Source organism: Hemiscyllium ocellatum, chromosome 2 (assembly GCF_020745735.1).
Source record: "Hemiscyllium ocellatum isolate sHemOce1 chromosome 2, sHemOce1.pat.X.cur, whole genome shotgun sequence".
Taxonomy (NCBI): domain Eukaryota; kingdom Metazoa; phylum Chordata; class Chondrichthyes; order Orectolobiformes; family Hemiscylliidae; genus Hemiscyllium; species Hemiscyllium ocellatum.
Genome location: NC_083402.1, coordinates 86,988,116 through 87,013,847, shown reverse-complemented (window position 1 = coordinate 87,013,847; position 25,732 = coordinate 86,988,116). Strand labels below are relative to the sequence as shown.

General features: G+C 40.6%; 1 protein-coding gene across 1 annotated transcript in view; it reads left to right on the top strand.

Moving 5' to 3' along the window:
• frmd3 (FERM domain containing 3) overlaps positions 1 to 25,732 on the top strand; it is a 221,537-nt gene that overhangs the window by 90,929 nt on the left and 104,876 nt on the right. The window contains exons 4-6 of the mRNA XM_060845125.1: positions 1,351 to 1,429; positions 8,738 to 8,835; positions 15,003 to 15,126. Of these exons, the coding sequence (XP_060701108.1) occupies positions 1,351 to 1,429; positions 8,738 to 8,835; positions 15,003 to 15,126 (301 nt within the window). The remainder of the gene's footprint in view (positions 1 to 1,350; positions 1,430 to 8,737; positions 8,836 to 15,002; positions 15,127 to 25,732) is intronic.

Genomic DNA, 25,732 nt, shown 5'->3' with positions numbered 1-25,732 from the left:
GTTCCTCTCATGTCATATTAAAATATCTCATGATATTCCCATTATGTATCTTTACTTATTCTCTTGCCATGAAAATTCCTCCCTCATTCTTTGCTATTTAACACTGTGTGTTTACATTTAGGCTGCTTGTATATCTTGTACATTGATTTCTCCCGCAGAATAGTTTAAAGCCACCTCCAATTTTGTCGAGGATATGGTTCCCTTCCTGGTTCTTTGGGTCTCATCCCATTGGTACAGCTCTTGCTTGTCCCAGAATTGGTCTAATCTAACAAGTAAAACAAGTCTTTCTCACATCAAACCTTCATTTTAGCACATGACTCATGCAATTATCTTGAGATTATTTCCCTTAATATCTGAATTTTAAACTTAGAGCCTAACTCCTGACATTCTTTCAGCAGGATCTTCTTCCTCTTCCCATTTATGTCACATAGGTCCACAAGTGAATGTGTATAACACTGGATAATGTTATACATTATTTTCTCCCCCATGAAGACAAGAGAATGCTTATAAAGTTATTGCTAATTAAAGCAAGCTTTTGAATCATTTTGGATTGACCATCTTAAAAAAAGATTCACCTCTATCACCATTGATGAAAATTATTAAATTCAGAGTAGATCAGAATGTAATATAGGGGATTTGTTAGCTCAGTTAGTTGATTGCGATGCAGAATGATGCCAACAGTGCAGGTTCAATTTGTGCACCAACTGAGGTTACCATGAAGAACTTTTCTTCTCAACCTCTCCTCTCACTTGTGGTGTTGTGACCCTCAAGTTAAACTACCACAAGTAATCCCTCTCTAATCAGAGAGCGGACCTTTGATCTGGTAGGACTATGGTGACATTACATTTATATTGATTGCAGTTTTGAAGAAGAGTCATTGGATTCAGAATGTTAACACTCAGAATGCTTTCCTCCCCACAGATGCTACCCGATCTGTTGAGTTTCTCCAACACTTTCTGCTTTTATTTCACATCTCTGGCATTTAAATATTTTGCTTTCATTTCAGTGTTGTACCATTAGGCCAAGGGAGTAACACAAAAATTGCATTGCAAAATGAGGCTTAAGTTTCAAATGTTTTAATGCAGTAAGTATCATGAGAAGTAAATGTTATGTATATTTTATTTATTGACATGCACCCTGCTTTGAAGCTGCCTTTTCATTGCACCTTCATCCCATTTTTATAAATGAGCTTTCTTGTTCACAGCAGTGATATGCCTGAAGTTACAGAGCTCATTATCGCATGAGGTAATGTTTGGCTAAGAACAAATTTTGAGTTAATATCTGGTTTACTGCAGTCATATAAAACATATATTTTCTACTGCTTTCACTTATTTCTTTGTGATATTGCAGCTCAGCCTCCGTATACCATGTGTTTTAGAGTGAAGTTCTATCCTAGTGAACCAGTGAAGGTCAAAGAGGAGCTCACCAGGTATTTCTGTTCTCTTATGAAAATGAAACTGTAGAATTTGAGAAAGTACATTTTTTATTTTTAAATTAATCATTCGAACTTGGGTTGCTGAAATGTGGTTAATGTTATGTATATGGACTTTCAAAAGGCTTTTGATGAAGTACCAGATAATAGACTTGTCATAAAAATTAATGTCCATAGTGTAGGCTAGCAACTAATCTCCCCATCTGGAAAATTGTAACCTCCAGGCTTTCCCCCCTGCGTGGACTTTAAAACCCTGCCGAAGGTCAGCCAATGCTTTTGACTTAAATGGATCCTTTGAGGAGTGGAAGTCCCAGCTTATACTAATTTATCCCACCCACAGCACACCACGGCTGTGTGCAGACTTCTTTCCAGGCCTTTGGGCTAACTGTTGACTTTCTTTCTGGGGGGTCAATCCAAACATTGTAACCCTTTCTCCCTTCACCTCACCAAAGTTGTAAATTTCAGTCCTGGACATACATATTTAGTGCACTTTCAAAGTTGGTAGGTGAGATGGATCTTAGAAATGTAATTAACAGAGAGGAGGATAATACACTTTAGGACGACATGCTAGATAAATTTCAATGCAGAAAAGTGATACATTTTGATACCAGGAATGAGGACAGACAACATGAATAGGTGGTCCAATTTTAAAGGGAAGGGCCATCGTTTATGTGTAAGTCTCTGAAGATGATACAGCAAATTCAGACTGCTCTTTGAAAGTACTCTTGATGCTATTGGGCCAGATATATAATTTTGGAGGCAGGAATCAGGAGGCAGGCAATTCCCAATGTTTTGATTCTGTCTCCTCCCCAATAATGCCCTCACTTACTATTTGTATGGTGGAGCAGCAGTGGGGACTGGAATCAGGGCCACTGTTCCGAGAAGGAGGCAGTTGCTGCCCATCCACCTACATGAGTTGGGTTGACCGTCCTTGCTAACCTGAGTTAGATGAGGAGCAATTTGAGATTCTAGTTATTTTATCTATCTCACTGGCTACTATACATAGTTCACGCTCAGAATCACTGATTGTATTACTTTTTATTACTGATCCCAGTCTCTCGATAGACATGGTCATATATTCAGAAGAGAGAGAGAGATCGTTTGATCTGTATCATCTCAACTATCATTCCTAATGTATATATACATCCTCAGGAATCTCTGATAGATCTTCATGCACCTCTGTCTGACCATAAAACATCAGCAGCCTTAAGGATGACTCCAGAGTCTTGTCATCTACCTGGTGCTTTGCAATTTCTTGGTCTCTGACAATTCTCTGAAGATCAGAGGTCTAGATTGCTACAGTCTCTGACTACTCTGGCAATTATTGGTGATTGGTATTATCAGTCTGATTATTCATGTATACTTACTGAAGTACCAGTCTCTGAGCTGGTGCTAAATATGTAGAACGGATGTAATGATGCATTCTCTGAGATCTTGACCTGTTCTTGAGAGATCAATGCCTGTATGTTAGAAATAGTACCTGTTGGGACTGTTAACTGAATTGCTAAGGGAATAACTCAAATGAATGCAACTCAATATTGCATGAATACTATACAAAAATCATTGCATCTTCAAAAGAAATGTGTAAGATATAAAGCTTGTAACAGAGGTAGATATTTGTTCCCATTGAAACTCAAAAGCTCATCCCATCCCTGTTTAATTCAATTACTGTCACCCTCATTGCCAAGAGAGAGTAACCAGGACACCCACAATCCTCAATACTAACTCCATGTTGCCTCTTCCAACTGACCTGACACTCTGTGGACTAGCCAGATCCAAGATGTTCTCCTTGAGGCCAGTGCCAAGTTTGAGATGACTCCACTAGTCATTGGCCTCTAATGGACTTTGTGGGTTCTTTCTCCTGTAATAGCAGTTTGATGATGTATGAATTCCACAGGTTTTTCTGTTGCTTTTATACTGCATGGCATAATACTGCTTCCTTCACAGTTACCCTTCCCAAGAATCACATCCCAGCCCTTAAAGATTTAGAGGATGCCAAGACTCCCTGACCTAGATGATGGGTATCTTGAGACTATTTATCCACTCCCCTGGTGGAGATCTGCTTACTCATAGCACATCCACTAGATTTCATAGTTGTGAACACATTTTTAGCTGAAGGATTCTCACTCACTCTTGCAGCAGCACATCAAAGTTTGTTTAACTTTGTTTTGGCAGAATGAATGAACCCATTACAACTGACTTCCCCTGCTATCTCCATCCAAGGCTTCCTACAGACTGGAGAAGGGCACACAAGGTGTCATCATTAAACAATGGGACCAGCCACGATAATGCCGCTGTCACTGGTGACAGGGTGTTAGGTAGTCTTTCTTTAAGTCGTGTAGTGCTTCAAAATTGATCTTAGTAACCCATGCTTTTAAGTTCTTCTTGATGACTGGGACTGTCAGATAGCTCCTCTGGCTCGAGCTGACTGCCAGTGCCTGCTCCATACTCCTCAGGCTCTCCCTTGCACTCATATTCATTGCTGACCTCCAGAAACTGTTCTACTCTTAAAACAACAGACTTTAATGGATTAAACAGCCCCTTGTGGGCACTGTAATCTGTGCAGTCACCTCTTTCGCTGCCTGCAATTGCCTGGAGTCCCATTGGTTGGACATTAATTGGCCAACAGCATTAAAGTGTTATGAGACCACATGATTGGATGGGACCAGGTGAGCCACTTGTGTCCATACCACCTTCTTGTTTTCCTTTTATTCACACAAGGAATGTAGACATCACTGACTGAATCAGTATTTATTGCCTATCCCCAGTTGTATTTGATAAGTTGATGGTGAGCTACCTTCTTAAACTGCGGCTGTTTGTGTGCTTTAGCTAGATTCGCAATGCCCTTAGGCAGGGAATTCCAAGATTTTGACCCAATAACCTGAAGGAATGGTGATATGTTTCCAAGTCAGGTTGGTGAATGGGTTGGAGAGGATTATGCGGGTGATGGTGTTCCAATGTATCTGCTGTACTTTTCCTTGTAGATAATAGCGGTAATGGGTTTGGAAGGTACTGTCAAAGGATTGTTGTTGAATTTCTGCAGTGTATCTTGTAGTTAGTACACACTGCTGCTATTGAGTGTTAGTGGTTGAGGGAATGGATGTAAGCTGCTTTTAAATATGAAATTCTGCTGAATGGATTGGAATTTCCTGGCTGCAGTGGTTTAAAGTAATTCATAGAGGTGGGAAAATAGCCAGGGAGGAGCATTGGATAGATTCTTGATTCATTTCCTGAACCTAGGGAACATTGAAATTGTTGGGCTAGTGACTGGTTTTACTGCCTACTCTAGACTGTCTGGCAGGCAGTTTCTGTGGTAATTTTATGGTATTGCAGGAACATTCTCATCAGTGGAATGTTCCCCACATCAGCAGAGCAGCAGATCATTGAGGTGGCCTCTCTGTGGCAAACTAATGGGATATTGGAGTCAGAGTCTCCATTCTCCAATGATAAGATGGATTATGGATAATATGGATTAAATGCTGCAACTGTAGTCATACAGAGAGTCTTTCCATTCACTTCAATGATGACACTGGCTTTGAGAGTGTTCTGTGCTGACTTATTGAGGCACTTTGCAGCCCTTAATCAGCCTCAACAGCACCCACACCTCCTGGTGAGGCTACTGAAACTTCAAAGCTGCTGGCCATTTGATTGGCTAACTAGTGCTGCCAGGCCAATGAGAAGACTTGCGTTCTAGCTGGAGAATTGTGCCACTGAACTTGCTGCTGGCATGTGTGGGATTGGAACCCTATTTATTCTTAAAATCAGGGTCCTGCTGCATGTGAGAAAACTGAACCTTATCATGGACCATATATTGCTTGCTGTGACACTTCATGATTATCTCCATTCCCTGTCTCTGACAGCACTTGCAGCTCTCCATCCACCAAGGGATGTGTACCTTTATGATTCTAAGGATATTGCTTTTCTTCATACATCACTGGGCATTCCTCCAGATAACTGAGACTGCTTCTGTATGGGTGGCATTCTCAGACAATGTTGGCATTGTCTGGTGTGTGGTCTCCACTGCTACTCCTGGGGGAAGACAGCGTCCCACTGTGCACCAGCCCATCCACCATCAATTTCCTCCTGTTGCCATGTCCGGGATAAATATCAGGAACCATGCAAGGCAGCTCTTAACTAACCATGCTTGTCCAGGTGCACAAAGACCATTTAAATATGGTGTCATCACCAAGGATGTTAGTCAATCCTGGGATCTCTGCTGGGAATTGGTGAGTGTTAAATGGGGTGGAAATAGTGTGCGATTCTTGCCATGAGATGCAAACTGCAATTAAAGTGGTGAGTTTGGTAAAATACAGTGAGGAAACCTGCTCAGCCTTGCAGCAAGAATCACTCCACCAAACCTGCGCTTAGCCAAAAAAAAGGTAAGATTCCACCCATAGCCTTTCTTTACAAATCACTATCTGCACAATTTAATTTAGTTTAAAACTTGCTCCCTAAATCAAAAAGAAATTAATGTGTATGGTTAAAACTTGCATCTAGATAGAACCCTCAGCTTGAGTGCAGAGAATGTTTTAGTTCAGAAGTCTATTTGATCCATCATTGGCATGGATGTGCCATTGAAGCAGTTATCAAAATTAGGATGGCTTTCCTGTTCTTTCCTCATTATTGAACACACTTTCTGTTTTTAAATATGTAAACAATTTCCTGTTGGTTATTGTTGAATCCTTTTTGCATAATACCTTCAGGGATTGCACTCCATATCACAACTATGTGTGTAAAAGAAATCTTGTAATCTTGCTAAAGGTCTAGTATGACTTCCTTGCTTATGTACTTTAGTATCGTTATTTATAAAGTCAAGCATCCTTATCAATTTGTTGTGCCACTCTTGCAAATTTGCATTTGTGAACCCTTATGTCTCTCTGCTCCTGTGCCATCTTTTACCATTTCTTATCACATCTGTCAACATTAAACATCATCTGTCATATTTGAATTCATTTCACCAAAGAATGCAAATTATTTCTGTGGCTGACTCTATTCTGGTTTTGCTTTGATTGCACTGAGATACACCACTTTCAGATTACAGTATCATGTCTTTAAAATGTACTGCCACCTTCCATTTCTTAACTGATAAAATAGCCTCTCTACGAAATAATTCCCATTTATTAGCAATGTGTATTGAAACAATATATATCCTCTGCTGAGTAAATGCTGAGGGTGAAGTCTGATGTTGCCTATTTAAGTGAAGTGCGGTGTTCTTTCTTGCAGCAGATTGTCCTGCTAAATGGAGATAATTTCTGTTTAAATACATATTTTCATAAGAGTAAATCACCAGAAACACTTTACAGAACTTAAACTTCTTCTATCACTGAGATCATGTAATAAAGTTGTTGTGGTTTCTTGGCTCCAGAAAGCATCATTGGTGTTTGTGAAAAATATATGGAAATAAGGTGATGGTAAAGTAAGATGTTAGGCAGGCCAGAAAGAAACAGACATGAAGAAAGGTGTACAGCTATGGAACAAATAAGAAATGGTGAACTAGAACATTGAGGGATAAAGGATGCAAATGTACTCAGAGACTGAATGGCAGATATTGTTGGCAGTTAAAGGAAACTATAAAAAGAATAAGTTTACAAAGGCTCTCTTCATTTTCTTGTCTTTACTATACCAATTTTATACTTCTTTCTTTCATAGTGGTTTCTCCTCATTTCTTGATATGCAGAATTCATGCCACAAATCTGTTAGTCAACATTCTGCAAATACAGAAATGAAGAAACATTAGGTAATTAGGCTGAATATAGACTAGAGTGGAATCTATCCCCTGAAAGCTGAATTAATCAATGATTCTATGACTCAAGTAAATGCAAAGTGTTCTTGTTCATTTAACTCAGTTTACAATATGCACTGATGCAATATAATTAAAGTTCAAGTTAGAGATCAATTTGGGTTGAAACAAGCAAAACATACCCCAACTCTTTCAATGTACATATACTCACTTAACTGTGCATCTTTCTAATGTAATTGAACTCCTGAGTTGGATATTTGTTTGTTACGGTACCCGTGATGAAATCCTCTCTTTATATTCTTTTTTTTTAACTGAGCAAGCCATCGATCTACGACTGGTGACATTGATGGAACAGGCATTTCCACGTGTTGATATGTATCAACATTTGGTTGTGCCCAGCAATAGATGAGGTGCATATGCAATATTTTCAGTAGGTCAACCAGGCCAGTTCAGGGTCACTGCAAAGGAGTTCAAAGGTTGTAGTTAGAGGGTGAATAAGAAGGTCAGAGATTGAATGATGGACAGTTTATTTGAGGCTAAAGGCAACTTGTTTAACTTCCTTTCCAATTCTATGCATGATTTAGTAAGGAAGGCAACTGAACTGATCAGAGCAGTTGTTAATGTGAATGAAAAGTTAACAAACCTGATAAAAGACTTGGACAGTAAGAGAGTAAATAAACGCTTGGAGGAAATTGTGAAAGATATGGAAGTGAAGGCTCAATATTTGAAGCATCAGTGGAAAGGCAATGGATGTGTGCAGAAGGCTGTGGCACACTTCTTGGATAAACCAGAGAACGACTTGAATAAAGAAAGCAAAATGTTTTCAGTGCAGATTTGCAGATCATCTGAAATCATGAAATCTGTTATGAAGGAAGTGGATGAAGAAGGTCAGTTGGAAGTTTTTTTTCTATAATAAAGTTTAAGCACTCGATGAAAACACGATTTTATCAACAGAGGAGAAAAATAAGAAAAAAAGACATATTTCTGCGTATTCAAGTTGAGAAACCCATGGTAGAGTAATATGTATTATGTGGTGTGATGAATATTAACCCACATATGAAGATGGATAGACCCAGCAGACTAGTGATGCAGATGGCGATGGAATGAATGAGCCAAATGTTGGAATTGTTGGTGAGTAAAATGGGGGCAAGATTTGATTAGGAAAAGCTGTCCTCAGTAGTTTGTTGCCATCCTGCTCTGACAGTACTGTCCAGACTTGGTCTTCCCCATTACCCTCTTCAACAACTCTTTCTTCATCTTGTTCAAATAATGCTTGTTCCTGTTGTAGCTGGGTTGCTTGATCCTTCAAAATGTCCTCATTGCCTAGCATACAGTAGACTTACCCAGGACAATACAGCAGGACTTGGCTGGGTTCATCCAGGCAATGGAATATTTATAGGAAGCTTTTGGTTTGTTGAGTTACTCCACAAAGTTGAGTTTGATTCTCCTTTCAATGCAGCCTTTGTGCTAGGAAGTGGAGTTAAGGTTAAAATCAGGTCTGTTGTGCAGGCTTTTTAATAATGATTTTATGAAATAATTATTTGTTTAAATGTATTGCTTTACAGGTATTTATTGTATCTTCAGATTAAAAGGGACATATTTCATGGACGGCTTCTTTGCTCTTTGTCAGATGCAGCTTCTCTGGGTGCATATACTTTACAAGGTAAGTCAGCAAATACAATGTGATGCAGTTACACACAGTATTAGAATTCATGTACATTACAATCTTGTAAAAGTGGTTTTTAAACCGAATGTCACCCATCTAATTAAATTGATCAAATATTCTAAAGTGATATTTATCCTTTTTATTTGTCTTTTAATTGCAACAATGCATTTTATGTACCTATTTATTAGTCAAATATTGTTGAATATGAAAATAATGGATGAGTTGATGTATGCTGTTTCCTGGTACCACTGCTGCAAGGACACAAGTACAAATAACCAAATCATTCAAAAAATAAGGGTAATGCCAATGCAAAAATTTCCATTGCATAAATATTACACTCCAGTAAATTAAAATGAAACAATAGTTACAAAGCAGAAGGAAATCACTTTGATGATTAAATTTTTACTAAATCTCTGCAATTTAGCTAGTTCCAATGCCCTGCTTTTCCTCCATATCCTTGAATTCATTCCCCCACCACTTCCCCATCTTCCTTCTGGTAATTATCCAATTCCATTTTTCATTTAAATTCCAATTAAATGTATAAAAGCATTTCAATGGTGAATGCACTAGTTTCTATTGTCTGACAATTAACAGCTAAGCTTGTTTAAATCTTGCAAAATGCAAATTAACTATGATTCATCAAGGTATTCCCCTAAGGAATGAACAAGAGAATGTCTGTCACCTATTTTGTTAAAAACTCACATAACACCAGGTTATAGTCCAACAGGTTTACAGGGTGACCTCAATTATCCGACTGAGATGGGTGTGCACTATTTCGTTCGGATAATTGATTATTCGGTTAATTGATTAAATGCCTTTCCTCTGGGGCTTGGAGTGTTTAAAGTCTGTTCCTCATTCTGGAGACTGCAGCAGCACACAGCACGTGGCCGGGCCCCCAACACCACCCCCATCCAACACTGTCCCCCAGCCCTCCACCCCATCCAACTCCGCCCTCCCCTTGCCAACTCTGCCCCTCCCCCCAACCTGTCCAACTCCGCCCCTCTCCCGTCTCCGTTCAACACCACTCCTGTCCCCCAACCCCGTCCAACTCTGACCCCCACCCCCAAACCCGTCCAACTCCGCCCTGTCTCTTCCCCGTCCAACACTGTCCCCCTGTCCCCTACCCCCATCCAACACTACCCCCATTCCCGTTCAACACCGCTCCCACTCCCAACCCTGTCCAACTCCACCCCCACCCCACCTCCAAACCCTGTTAATCCCTGCCCCCTCTTCAGCGCAGCCAGACTGGACGCCAACAACAAGACTGCTGCTGCAGTTGGCTTTGTGGGGTAAGTTTCCAAATAGCGTGTGGGTGTACACACACACACACACACACACACACACACACACACACACACACACACACACACACACACACACATTTTTACTGCAACTTTTCAAGAGGTTCCATGTTTGCCCTGTATAGGACAATGTTAGAGAGATTTCCTGGGGAAGTGGGTGGAGGGGTTTTGGGTACACCTCTCTGTAGAACTCCAGGGAAAGTGTGGGGAGAGAGAGCGCGGGAGGTCAGTCATTTGGAGCTGGTGCCTTTTAATCACTGTAAACAAAAGATGTGATCACAGTTGGCAACATGTCTTTGATGTAATGTTTCTATCGGGACCTTGAGATCTCTTTCGGATAATTGGTATTTGAATAATCGAGGTTCCTTTGTATTTGGAAGTACTAACTTTTGGAACGTAGCTCCTTTCATCAGGTAGCTGTAATGCAGGATCATAGGACACAGAATTAATAGCAAAATATCAATGTCATACAACTGATGCGATATTTTGAACAAACCTAGATTTCTGTTATGTCTTTCATCTTACCCAGACTTAACAGCAAGATATTGATGTTGTATGACACTGATATTTTGCTATAAATTCTGTGTCCTATGATCCTGCTCCACAGCTCCTGATGAAGGAGCAGAGCTTCATAAATGTGTGATTTAAAATAAACCTGTTGGATTATAACCTGGTGTTGTGATTTTTAACTTCGTTCACCCAGTTCTACACTGGCACCTCAACACCTATTTTGTTGGAATTGAAACAGGCCCAATGACATTAAAAGTACAACATTTGCTCCATAATCTTATGGTTATTTTTATTATTTTATGATACAGGCATTGCTAGCCAGGCCAGCATTTGGTGCTCATCCCTAATTACGTAGAGCCAGAAGTCTCTCAACACCAGCTCATAGTCAAACAGGTTTATTTGAAATCACAAGTTTATGAAGCTCTGCTCTTTTATTGGTTGAAGTCACAAGAAAGCTTGTGATTTCAAATAAACCTATTGGACTATAACCTGATGTCATGTGACTCCTGACTTTTTCTGTCCCAGTCCAACACCAGCACCTCCACACCATAATTATCTAGAGGGCAGAGGAGTTATGCTGATAACCAATGTAGGATTGCTGACCTACTGGAAGCTAAATATATCACGGAAAGAACATGTGTGTAATGTTCGTGATACTAAACAGCTTTTCTGTGTGAAACAGCAATGCACCTTCATTGGGTTAAAACTTTTGTGGAGCCCCTTAGAGTCCGAGCAACATTTTTACTTCCCTCTGATAGGAACTTACAGTGAGAGAGCAGTGAGTGATGAAGTTGCTGACAGTTTTTTGTATCTGCTCACTGAGGCATTGACCATGAGGTACGAGAAATAACTAAATTTTGTGGATTCAGGAGGTGATTCAGTCAGCTCACAATTAATTAATTTATGTTTGGAACATTTTAAAATTTTAATTTCAGTTATTTTGCAGAAAATACTTTGATTTGTGGGTGAGTTCAGAATAGTGGTGTGGGTAGTATGGGATATAACAATCAGTAATAGATCCATGGAAGAAATGCTTCTATACATAGAAAATGCTGACAGTGTGGAATGCACTGTTGAATGGAATGGCACAACACCACTCATTTGGCTTGATAAGTTATATGACAGAAGGGACTGGAGTGGGAGGAGGCAGAGTGTAGAGATATAATTGGAGTTGTAAGAGGTTATTTGAATTGGTAGAAGAAAAGTAAAGATCAGATTGTAGCTATTTTTCTGTGGTTCTGCCTGCAAAGGCCACTTCCAGTCATTCCAACAGAAGTGACATCAGGCATAAAGTTGCAACGGAGAAATATGAAGGTGTATTATTATAATGAGAGGCAGTCGGTAGGCATACTTTGTACAATGTCTTAGGCTGAATCTTCATCTGAACTTGAGTGCTACCCACACTGATGAGGGTTAGCTGGCCAAGCTTCAGTCAATCAGCTGGGTTTGTTCTTCTTCTCTGAACTCAGGATCCTGCCACAGCAATAATTGTTCCTAGGTTATGCTGATGATCTCTTCCAAGCACTTATTTTTGTATGTTTTTCTCTTACAAATTCCAGAAAGTTTGATTCCCTCCCAGGACCTATAAGGTAATCCATCTGAGGTTCTGACAGGCAAGATACACCTGTTTCATTGTCCTGCCTTCTGTCCTTAATTTAGTAGCCTTGACAGCCATGATGGTCAAGCAGCCTTTTAGCAGCCCTTACCTTGAGAATCCTGTTTAATGAGCAATGTTTGTTCTGCCTTGTACAGTGGGCTATTGTTCTTGTGAAGTTGGTCACTTTTTCTCATCATCTCATCATCCTTGTAGAGGTTTAGCTGTTAACCATTTTTGTGCAGTGTAGGAATTAAGATGCAATAACATAGAAATTAGAAGCAGGAATAGGCCATTCGACCTTTTGAGCCTGCTCCACAATTCAATATGACCATGGCCGAATCTCCATTTAATGCCACATCCCTGCTTTCTCGCTATACCATTTAATGTCTTTAAATCTAAAAGAAAAATGTCTACTTCTAGAATGTATTTAGTGACTTGGCCTCTACAACCTTTTACAGTGGAGAATTCCATAGATTCATTACCATTTGAGTGAAGAAATGTTTTGTCATCTGAGACCTAAATAGTCTACCTTGTATCCTGCAACCGTGCCCCTGGATTCTAAACTCCTCAGTCAAGGAAAACATCCTCCCTGCATTTAATCTGTCTAGCCCTATTAGAATTTTATGTTTCTGTCAGATCCCCTCTCATCCTTCTAAACTCTAAACTGGAATGGACATCGGCCTAGTTGAATGTGGTGCTGGAAAAGCACAGCTGGTCAGGCAGCATCTGAGGTGCAGGGGTATTAATGTTTTGGGCAAAAGTCCTTCATCAAGAAACCCAAAACATTGATTCTCCTGTTCCTCAGATGCTGCCTGACTGGCTGTGCTTTTCCAGCACCACACCTTTCACTCTAATCTCCAGTATCTACAGTCCTCACTTTCACATAGGCCTAGTTTGAGCCAATCTCTCTTTGTCGGAGAGTCCTACGATTCCTGGTATCGGCCTGTAAACTTCCACTGCACTCAGTTTATGGCAAGTATGTCCTTTTTTTAAGTAGGGAGACTAAAACTGTAGGCAATATCCTAGGTGTTGTCTCACCAAGGTCCTGTAAAACTGTAATAATCATCCCTCCTTCTGAACTCAAATTCTCTTGGTATGAGGGTCAATATTCTATTTGTCTTCCTAATTGCTTGGTGTATCTGCCTGTCTACTTTCATTGATTTGCTAAGTTCCCCTTACTATGTTCACTTTTGTAAATCTCATAGTGTTTGTTTGGACAGTGTTAAGGAAGTGTCCAGCATTCCAAGCCTCTAATATTGATATTTTGATTATTTGTCTGCTTGCTGTTCCTACAATGTATAAAGTTGTCAATTTTAAAAAAAACGGATATTTGCGAATGGATGTTGTCTTGCCATTGTTATTAGATGGTTTATTAGTTATGCAAATCGAACATATTAAGTAAATGGACATGGAATCTTCTAATACAACTGGGACAAAGTTCCAGAGTGCTAGAGTGGGCTTTCTAACCAACCTGCCTCAACATTCTTTAGCCTTGTGGCCACCAACATCTACATCTGGAGTCAGCCAGCTTGGTTGTACCTGTTCCCAGAACGTCTCACCTCCCCCCCCCCCCCGTCCCTTGGAGCAGAAGTTGGTTTTAATTTATACTGAGATAAATTTGGGGAGTTGGGAAATTTTCGTATATGAACAACATACCATGGTAGCTAAAACCTGGCTCTAGGCATTCCCAGTCAGCAAAAGTGCAGGTTGGTCCTCAAGAATTCAAAAGAATAGTAGATTTCCATGAAAAATAAATTAATGGCTATTAACACCACAAAATATGCCTCTATATCCAAATGAAAATTTGGCCCCTTGAATTTAAACTTTTGCAGGAATTCTCTCAATCACATGCCAAATATATTTGGCCACTTTTGCATGTATGCTTAATTAATGCAGACTGGAGTACTTGAAGCATTGGGGTAGGGTCAGGGTGTGGAGGGGAGAAGTGAGTATTGATTTCCTGCAAATAAAGAAAAACACTAAAGCCAACCTCATACAGGTGAGGAAGTGCTGCAGAGGATGCATTGAAAGAGGATTACAACCTGGGGTCAGATGATCTGTACAGAAGGCAATGCAATTTTGATTTTGTGCAATAATATACTGTGAGCATTACATTTGTCACTGGATTTTCAGTCCCATCGATCTCAACAATGAAAATACAAATTATGTATTTCTCTGGGATCTTTTCGAGTGACTCCTTTAAGGGAGCATTTGGAATGGCCAACAGATGGAAATAAATCACATGGTAAGTTTAGATGATGGTACTGTTTACAGTTTGACATTAATGGATAAACAAGCACCAGATGGCAGAGAATAATGGTAACGCTGTGGCATTTATGGTCAGACCAGTGGTGACTATTGTCTGATTAAGCGTGCATTTTTAATGGAAACTGTCCTTGCTACTGCAATTTTAGAAATCTTCAAGTAGAAAGAATGTTGGTTCAGCTTATTATTTTGTATTGTTGGTGGCAAAACATTTCTCCATGGATCATGCAAACTTTATGGAAAAGTTAGGTTGTTTTGAAATACATACTGAAAATGATTGCAGTAATTAGTAGGACACTTACAGGCATATAGTGCTATGAGGTTTATTTCTGGAATGTCAATGCGGTTTGCAGTGGAATGAACAAAATATTAGCTTTACAGTGCACAGGAATTCATTTATGAAAAACAGATAAAACAATTGTTATAACATGCATATTTCTTTAGAAATGTTCAACAATTACAATTCAATTGACATGTTTTTCTCTTGGCAGCTGAGTTGGGTGATTATGAACCAGATGAACACCCAGAGGGATATGTTAGTGAAATTAAATTGTTTCCCAAGCAAACTCAAAAACTGGAAAGAAAAATGGAGCAGATTCACAAAAATGAACTAAGGTATTTTATGATGCTTTGGGTCTTTTAATAGCCTTTTCCTTGGTAACTAAATTTCTGTATTTTGGATTGTTCCCATATTATTAAAATAAAAATGATTCTCAAACATTCTTAACTTTTTACTGTGTATTTTAAGTTGGTACCTTTTTTATTAATTGTGGTATGGTTGGCAGTGATACTGAATAGAAAATGATTCTTTAATAGTTTCCTTGTGATTGCATCTGTCCTGTACCTGGAAGAAGAATTTTCTTCATACATGCATGTAGTATCAGAGAATTGGATTAATTTCAGACTTATTGTTTCAGGAAATATCTTAATCAATAATAACCACACATATGTACAATAGTTATATTTTTCTCACCTTGAAAGGAAATTTTTTTCACAAGCTCTATGCTAATCTATTATCGTGACCAGACCCTAGGCAAGGTTCCCCAGGTTATAACCGGTCCAGATTGGATACCCCAAATTGTTAATCCTCCAGGTGAGGACAAATTACCTGGCCCCTCTTCTTTATTCACTCGTGCCCTTGGTTGATTTCAATGAAGTCAGTTTAAAAAAGATCCCTCCCCTGTGGATGCCTTTCTTCCAGACCAAATGAATCTATGTTTTAAAAGAACCCGACTTGGCCATGCTTTCTTAAATTAAAGAAAGAGTGAATATTTTCATTATTAAGCATGAGAACAAATCGTAACATAATACACAAACACATAGATCAGGAATAAGAATGGGGTCCAAAGGAAGAAAGAAGTTAGAAGATATATGGATTAGTTTCTCTAAGTGGTCTATGAAAAATAGTTATTAGAATGTTAATAGTTGAAGAGTTGATTTTGGGATTCTTGGCTTTTTCAAATTAGTTGAAATCCTTTTGTCCTGTTTCCTTTTGGCAGTGATTGGTTGGCAGCAGTCAGAGCAAGACAGTCTTTCTGTTGCCACAGTTCTTTTTGACTCATTAGCTAACTAGCTGTCTTCCAGCATTCAGTGATAAAGACTTTTTTTTTCTTGCAATGCATGGATTAACAGCACACCCACTGACTAACCGGTGGTTTGTTGAATTTCACCTACACAGCACACTAGCACTTGAACAGAGACCAACACTCAGGTGTGTCAGTTCACTCCTTCCACTAGCACACCTCCTTCCATTAGTGCACACAAATGAGGGTTACAGTGGATTTTAACCTGTCTCTTTTGTATGTTCCCAGAAGGGCAAAATGCAAAGAATATCTGCAGGAGGTTGGTTTCTGCTACAAAGGGGAAATAGTAGAAAGTGAGGCCTGCAGATGCTGGAGGTCAGAGTTAAGACTGTGTTGCTGGAAAAGCACAGCTGGTCAGGCAGCATCCGAGGAGCAGGAGAATCAACATTTCAGGCGTAAGCCCTTCATCAGGAAAGTAGGAAATGGGACAAAGTCATTTTCTCCTGTTACATTTATCTCTGATTTTAGTTGCCCTGATACTGTACAGGTGTGACAATCCATAGATTCCACACAAGACTTTGCCAGCCAGTGTTTAAATTTGCATTTGTAGTTTTTTTAAATCCATAATAATCCACTTTTGAAAAAACACATTTCAGAATTAAAATCTAAAAGTGTCCATCATACTTTGGGGTTCTGAAGTATTGGCATGACACTCTTATGCTATGTGTTGGCATTATAGAAGCAGTTAACTACTTCAGAAAAAATAGTGTAGTTAAGAGAAATAAACCATTATGATTTCCATAGAATCCATCCACTGTGGAAACAGGCCCTTTGGCCCAACAAGTCTACATCAACCCTCCAAAGAGTAACCCACCCAGACCCATTCCCCTATAACCTACACACTATGGACAATTTAGCATGGCCAATTCATCTAACCTGTACATCTTTGAACTGTGAGAGGAAACCGGAGCACCTGGAGGAAACTCACACAGACACATGGAGAATGTGCAGAACCCACACAGACAGTTGCCTGAGGCTGGATTCGAACCCAGGTCCCTGGCGTTGTGAGGTAACAGTGCTAACCACTAAACCACTGTACCTGCCCCTACCGAGCCACCATGCTGCCCCTTTGCAATTGGTGGCAAAGTTACATCGAGCTGCAGCAGTAAAGGATTAACAACAGAAGAGTGAACAGCTCCCCAAAAGGTATGAATTGTAAAAGAAGACCATTCAAAGTCAGATTAAACAAATGCATCAATTAGAATTCATGTTGTTTAGACAGAAGCCTACATTATCCATAGACAACAGATGAAGATAAAAAGGGCATGTTTACACGATTTGTCCGATCCCGAGCTAGCAAAAAGAATTGTCGAATTAATGATCATAGCCATTCATTACCCATTCAGGCTACGTCTATTATTCAAACTTTTTAAAAAAAAATCCCTCACCAGCTGTTTACTTCAGTGGCTTTGGAGCAGATTGTTCATCACCTCTGTCTCAATTTTTCATCATTTAAAAAAAGAACAAAATATACCTCTTTTAAGAGGTGTATTTTGTTCTTTGTTTGAATGCACTTTCATCATAAGTCTTTAGGGGATAGTTCCTCTCAGCTTACAAAGGTGAATGAGGAACTAAAATAAAAAGAAAAGAAGCAGTCTAAAACTGAAGCTTTATATCAAAAGAAAATACCCCAGTTTACAGGGAGATATGGAGCACATCAATGAGATCAAGTTTAGCAGGACCACCTGTAGAAACATTGAGCAGAATCTTTTCAATTTTTTGACATCTAACATGTACCAGCCTCACCACATCATCATGGCATATCTCTGATTCACTTACAGTATGATCCTGTTCTTCAGTGTTATACTTTGGAGCACACCAGCACCTTTCATTGTAATGTTGCTGCAAGGGATGCTTTACAAACAGGGACATTCTCATGGTTTCAACTAAAGTGCAGCTCAGGGCTTGCTTGCGTGTTCTCTTAGTGCTTGCTCACTTTGTACTGACTTCAGAGCATCGCTGTGTTGCTGTTTTATGACCCCTCAACCACTCCTTAAAGGCTTACAGTACTTTTGTCTTGACTTGCCTTTTAGCAGACACAAAACCAGGTGGCTTGTCATGGTTGTTCACACCCCTGGCTCTTGACACGTTGCTGCATGGTGCAGTCAATCTCACACTACAGCATGTGCCAGCTGCAAGGACATGACATGTGCTTTAACCAGATGGCCATATTCCAAAATCACAGGGACTTGTCAAGTCCTCAGTCCAGTAAAGGTCGACAGATGTCAGTAAGTGGGTTCCAAATGGTCAGTCAAGGGCTTGGGCATGGTTAGTTATCTGCTTAGGGCAATTAGGGTCAGGTTGTCCATCTAACTACAATTTAGGGAGTGAGCCATAGTCAGTCCTGCAGTCTGAAAATAGATGGTGGGTGGCAACAGGTCAGGGATCAGGACTGTCCAAGAAGTTCCAGTAGAAAGAGGCTTGGAGGTTTGTAAGGGTGGGAGGGGTCCTTGCTTACCAAGCTGAGCCTGCAATTCATCATACAAAGTGCAACCTGCGTGGCTTTCCATGTTCTCTCACCACCCAAATGCAGATTTTGAATGGAAAATGGTTGCAAACACATCTGGAATGGACAGATTCAGTGTTTGTTTTCTGTTTAACATGTTGGCTTCACCTTGTATGGATGGGAGGCCCATCAAGATGCAATATCATCAATCATGCACTTGCAGCGTACAGATTGTAATCATGTCACTGGTGTATGCAGTGTACAGTGGTGTAGGGGTGGAAATGCTGGTCAGAAGCAATCTTGGCCATGTCATTGATCATTGCAGATTGAAGACATCCATCTCTAGGAAGCTTAAGTAATCACTCATGATTTTAAAACTGAAACCCTAAAGGCCATAAAGTGCAAAGATAAAGCAAGATCACAAGCTGCAGGACATGGAACTGATTTCCTATCACCTTGAACTTTGAGTATAATGTAACATGCTCCTATCTATATAACGATGACTTTCATAGATGATGTAGGACTTGGAGGACGAGGTCCAGTACGCATGCAATATTTACAATCTTGCACTGTCTTTGTGACATAACAGCTGATACATGCAGAAAAATACAGTGCAATGTCGAAGTACCGTGGAGAGACATTCCATGTCCCTCTGTGCCAAAGTGCCCTATGTCCCATTATTTGGAACAGTATTCTAAATTGTCATTTATAAGTGATGTGTATGCTGACTCTTCATATTACTTAGGACCTCTTCTGTTTCTTATGTTCCTTACAAATGTTCATTGCAAAGATGACTGATGGATACAGAGTTACCATCACTATAGCTACAAAGCAACAAATATGCAGAAAGATGGAGGAGTAACAGATTCATTGGCAAACCCAGAATTAGCAGCAACCTCCAAGAAGAGGGCACAACTGAAGTTACCTTTGGGTTGTGATGGAGGTACATGATGCCTAAAGACTTCAGTCCTCCATAATATTTTCTCCAGATGAGTGAGATACAATTTTTGTGCTGACTGCAGATGTCCTGGGACAGCCATAAAAATATGAGAGGTTCTGGAGTGGGTCCTGTAACATGAACAAATGAGTGGTGATACTTTCTGGCTGGCCATCAAGGTGACAGTTGCATTGAAGTTTTACGCAATTGGTGTCTTTTAAGGAACCGCTCAGGACCTGTGTGGAACTTCTCAATTGTCCACCAATAAATGTATCAAGGCTGATACTGATAGCATTTGTGCCAGGTCACACTGCTTCATCTCATTTCCCTGTGATGAGGTCAGTGCTACTGCCTAGGTAACAGGCTTTACCAACAGAGCTGGCTTCTCCCAGGTGCAAGGCATAGGAGACTGCACACACATTATAATGAGAGGGCCATATCATCACGTAGCTCTGTTCATCAGTAAAAAAGGGCTGCGTTCCATCAATGTATAACTCATCTGTGATCATTAGTTCCACATCTTGGATGTGTACACCAGGTATCCTGAGAGCTGACATGATGCCTGTATTCTTGACAACTCTCGTGTTTCTTCGAGACAGTCCTGATGAAGTGTCCTGATCTAAACATTGACTTTTCTGCGCCTTCGATGCTGTCTTCTCCAGCTCCACATCTATTAACTCTCATTTTTCTGCTGTATTTGAAGGCCAGATGCCTTGCAAAGATAGCTACTGGGATACAAGGACTACCCTTTGGAACCAAGACTGATGACTCCATTATAAAACCCCTTCACTGAAGCTGAGCATTGATACAGTGTTGCCCATCCATCAACCACAACTCCAGTTTAGCAGAAAGTAGCTTTTGCATTTGTCTAAGATACTTACAGTACGAGGGGAGGTGATGGCCTAGTGGTATCGTTGATGGACTGTTAATCTAGTGACCCAAGTAATGTTCTTGGGACTGGGTTCAAATCCTGCCATGACAGATGGTGGCATTTGAATTCTTTTTTAAAAAAAAATCTGGAATTAAGAGTCTAATAATTACTATGAAACCATTGTTGACTGTTGGAAAAAACCCATCTGGTTCACTAATGTCCTTTAGGGAAGGAAACTGCCATCCTTATCTGGACTGGACTAAATGTGATTCCAGATCTATAACAATGTGGTTGATTCTTAACTGCCCAGTGGGATGGGCAATAAATGCTGGCCTAGCCAGTGGCACTGTCATCCCATGAATAACAAAGACAAGGTCCAGACACAGTGTGCTGCATTATCCTAGCATGCTTTGGTCTGAACAATTAGATCAGTCAAAGGGGGTTTACTGATGCATAGTAATGAGCTGAATGAGTGGGAGCAGTCTCCTGAGGAGAAGGTGAGCATATTGAACCAGCAGGAACATTAATTTTAACTCACAAGGTCAGATGAAATTTGTAAATCTACAATAGTGAGTAGAGTTGGTTCTTGATTATACATTTTATTGATTAAATTTTAAACGTAAAAGACATAGGTTCTAAGTTTGCTTGCAGCATTGTTTTTTTAGAGCAGTAAGACTGTGCTATTTTCTAGGTGTGTTGATTGTTAAGGAGTAAAATAGTGTTTAGTAGAGTGATGTGCTCTTCCTGTGGGAGTTTAGGGTGAGTTTCCATGTTACTGATGATTTGTATCTGCAGTAAGTGTGTTTGGTTGCGAATCCTATCAGATTGTATGATCAGTTGGAGCGGTAGTTAGAAGTAATGAGAAATTTTCAGGAGCTGTGGAGTGTGATGGATGGCAGTTATAGGAAAGGAGAAAAGCTGCAGATCCAGTCAGATAGATGGATGACCTCCAGATAAGTTGGGAGAGGGAGGCAGGTAGTGCAGGAATCTCCTGTGGCTATCCCCATTTCAAACAAGTATGCTGTTTTGGGAAATGTAGGGGTGATGGACTGTTTGGAGAATGCAGCATGAACAACCAAGTTTCTGGTACTGGACTGGCTCTAAGGAGTACGTCAGGTTCCAACCAATTGATTGTGATAGGGGATTCTTCAGTCAGAGGCACCTTCAGCCAGCAATGAGAAATCACACTGGTATATTGCCTCCCTGATGCCAGAATCAAGGATATTTTGAAGAGAGTGCCGAACATTCTCAAAGGGGAGAGAGACCAGCAGGAGGTTGTTACACACATTGGAACTAATAACATAGGAAGGGAAAAGGATGAAATTCTGAAGGGAAAAAATAGCAAGTTAGGGAGGAATTTAAAAAGCAGGTCATTGAGGTTAGTAATATCTGGATTACTCTTGGTGCTACGAGTTAGTAAGAGTTGCAATAGGAAGATAGAGCAGAGGAATGCGTTGCTGAGGAGCTGGTACGGGGAGAAGGGTTCGCATTTTGGGATCATTAGAATCTCTTCTGTGGTAGAACTGAGTTGTACAAGAAGGACGGATTGCACCTGAATTGGAAGGGAGATTTGCTAGAGCTGCTCAGGTGGATTTAAATGAGTGAGGTGGGAAGATGGGACCCAGGGAGGTAGTGAGGAAAGATGTCAGTCTCAGACTGGTACAATTGGGAAAAGAAGCAAGTCAAACAGTCAGGGCAGGCAGAGGCAAAGCAAAGAACAAGGTAGAACTGATAAACTAAACTGCATTTGTTTCAATGGCAGAAACCTAACAGGGAAGGCAGAGGAACTCAGGGCATTAGATATCATAGCAATTAGAGATGTGGCTCAGGGATGGACAGAACTGGCAGCTTAATGTTCCAGGATACAAATGCTAGAGGAGGAATAGAAAAGAGAGCGAGAGGAGAGGGAGTGATGTTTTGATAAGAGATAACATTACGACTGTACAGAGGGAGGATATTCTGGGAATACGTCCAGGAAAGTTATTTGGGTGGAACTGAGAAATAAGAAAGGGATGATCACCTTACTGGGATTGTAGTATTAGGTACCCCCCTCTCCCGTAGTCAGCTGGAAATTAAGAAACATTTGTAAGGAGCTCTCCGTTATTTGTGAGAATAATAGGGTAGTTATGGTCGGAGATGTTAACTTTCCAAACGTTTCTGGGACTGCCGTGGTGTTAAGGGTTTGGGTGGAGAGGAATTTGTTAAGTGACACCAAAATTAGAGGTGTAGTGGACAGTAAACAGGGTTATCTCCGATTACAACAGGATCTGGACCAGATGGGCCAATAGGCTGAGAAGTGGCAGATGGAGTTTAATTCAGATAAGTGCGAGGTGCTGCATTTTGGGAAAGCAAGTCTTAGCAGGACTTATACATTTAATGGTAAGGTATTGGGGAGTGTTGTTGAACAAAGAGACCTTGGAGTGCAGGTTCATTGCTCCTTGAAAGTGGTGTCACAGGTAGATAGGATAGTGAAGAAGGCATTTGGTATGCTTTCCTTTATTGGTCAAAGTATTGAGTACAGGAGTCGGGAGGTCATGTTGCAGCTGTACAGGACATTGGTTAGGCCACTGTTGCGTGCAATTCTGGTCTCCTTCCTATTGGAAGGATGTTGTGAAACTTGAAAGGGTTCAGAAAAGATTTACAAGGATGTTGCCAGGGTTGGAGGATCTGAGCTACAAGTAGAAGCTGAACAGGTTGGGGCTGTTTTCCCTGGAGCGTCGGAGGCTGAGGGGTTTACAAAATTATGAGGGGCATGGATAGGATAAATAGGCAAAGTTTTTTCCCTGGGGTCAGGGAGTCCAGAACTAGAGGGCATAGGTTTAGGGTGAGAGGGGAAAGATATAAAAGAGACCTAAGGGGCAACTTTTTCACAGAGGGTGGTATGTGTATGGAATGAGCTGCCAGAGGATGTGGTGGAGGCTGGTACAATTGCAACATTTAAGAGGCATTTGGATGGGTATATGAATAGGAAGGGTTTGGAGGGACATGGGCCGGGTGCTGGCAGGTGGGACTAGATTGGGTTGGGATATCTGGTCGACATGGATAGGTTGGACTGAAGGGTCTATTTCCATGCTGTACATCTCTATGACTCTATGTGGATGTGCCCACTAGAGAAAATGTAAAACTTGATCTACTCTTGGGAAATAAGGCAGAGCAAGTGACTGAGGTGTCAGTGGGGGAGCACTTTGGGGTCAACTACCATTATTTTATTAGTTTTAAATCTAAAACCTGATCTAAAAGTTGAAGTTTAATTGGAGGAAGGATAATTTTGATGGTAGTAGGCAAGAACGTTCAAAAGTTGATTGGAGGCAGATATTCACACATGAAAGATGGCTGGAAGATGGGAAACCTTCAAAAATGAGATAACAAGAGTCCAGAGAAAATATGATCCTGTTATGGTGAAAGACAAGGCTGGTAGGTGGAAGGAAGCTGGATGATGAGAGAAATTGAAGTTTTGGTCAAGGAAAAGAAAAAGCATATGTCAGGTATAAACAGCAGAGATCAAGCGAATCCTTCAATTATAAAGGCAGTAGGAGTATACTGAAGAGGGAAATCTGAAGGCCAAAAAGGGGACGTGAGTTGGTTTTGGCAAGCAAGGTTAAGAAGAATTCAAAGGGATTTTTATAAATACATTAAGGACAATAGGGTAACTCGGGAGAGAATAGGCCCCTCAAAGATCAGCAAGGAGATCTATTTGTAGAGATGGAGGTGATACTAAATGAGTATTTTGCATCAGTATTTACTGTGGAGAACAACATTGAAGATATAGAATGTGGGGAAATGGATGGTGAAATCTTGAAAATTATCTATTTTACAGAGAAGGATGTGCTCGATGTCTTAAAACGCATAACGTGGAAAAATCCCCAGGACCTGATCAGGTGTAACCTAGAACTCTGTGGGAAGCAAGGGAAGAGATTGCTGGGCCACTTGCTGAGATACTTCTATCATCGACACTCATAGATGAGAGACCGGAAGACTGGAGATGGGCTAATGTGGTGCCATTATTTAAGAAAAGTGGTAAGCAAAAGCCAGGGAACTATAGCCCAGTGAGCTTGGCATCAGTGGTGGGCAAGTTGTTGCAGGGAATCCTGAGGACAGGATTTGCATGTATTTGGAAAGACAAGGACTGATTAGGGACAGTCAACATGGCTTTGTGCGTGGGAAATCATGTCTCACAAACTTGATTGAGTTTTTTGAAGAAGTAACAAAGAGAATTGATGAGGGCAGAGCAGTGGATGTGATCTATGTGGACTTCATTAAGGTGCTCTACAAGGTTCTGCCTGCAATAAGTATGTTTGGTTGCCAATCCTAACAGATCACATGGATCGGTTGGAGAGGCAGTTAGAGGCAAGAAGGAATTTACTGCAGCTAGAAGGTGTGATGGATGGCAGTTATGGGGACAGAGAAAAGCTGCAGATAGAGTCAAGTGGATGGGTTAACTCCAGGTTATCCTAATCAGTATGCTATTTTGGAAAACTTATGGGATGATGGACTCGTAGAGGAATGTAGCACAAACAGCCAAGTGTCTGGTACTGAGACTGGCTCTAGTGTAATGAGGGGTGCATCAGATTCCAAACAATCGATTGAGATAGGGCACTCTCCAGTGAGATGCACAGGCAGATGTTTCTGTGGTCAGCAGTGAGAAATCAGAATGGTTTGTTGCCTTCCTGGTGCCAGGATCAAGGATATCTCCGAGGGTACAGAATATTCTTAAAGCGGAGAGGGACCAGCACGAGGTCGTTGTACACATTGGAACTAATGATGTAGGAAAGGTAAAGGATGAGATTCTGAGGGGAGAATATTTTAAGTTATACTGGAACTTAAAAAGCAGATTCTCGAGGATAGTAATATCTGCATTACTCCTGGTGCTACGAGCTAGCGAGGGTAGGACTAGGAGGATAGAGCAGAGGAATGCGTGGCAGAAGAGTGTTCTGGAGGTGAGGCCTGGAGTTTACATTTTTTGGATCATTGGACTTTGTTCTGGAGTAAAAGGATGGATTGCATCTGAATTGGAAGGGGACCAATATACTGACAGGGAGATTTGCTGGAGCTGCTTGGGATGATTTAAACTAATGAGGTGAGGGGATGGGACCTACGGAGATAGTGAGGAAATACATTAATCTGAGAGTGGTACAGTTCTGAAAAGGAATGAGTCAAACAATCAGGGCAGGCAGGAACAAAACAGAGGACAAGGTTGGACTGATAAGTTAAACTGCATTTAATTTAATGCAAGAGGCCTAACAGGGAGGGCAGATGAACCCAGGGCATAGTTAGGAATATGGGAATGGGATATCATAGCAATTACAGAGATGTGGCTCAGAGATAGACAGGACTGGTAGCTTAATGTTCCAGGATACAAAAGCTATAGGAAGAGTAGAAAGAGG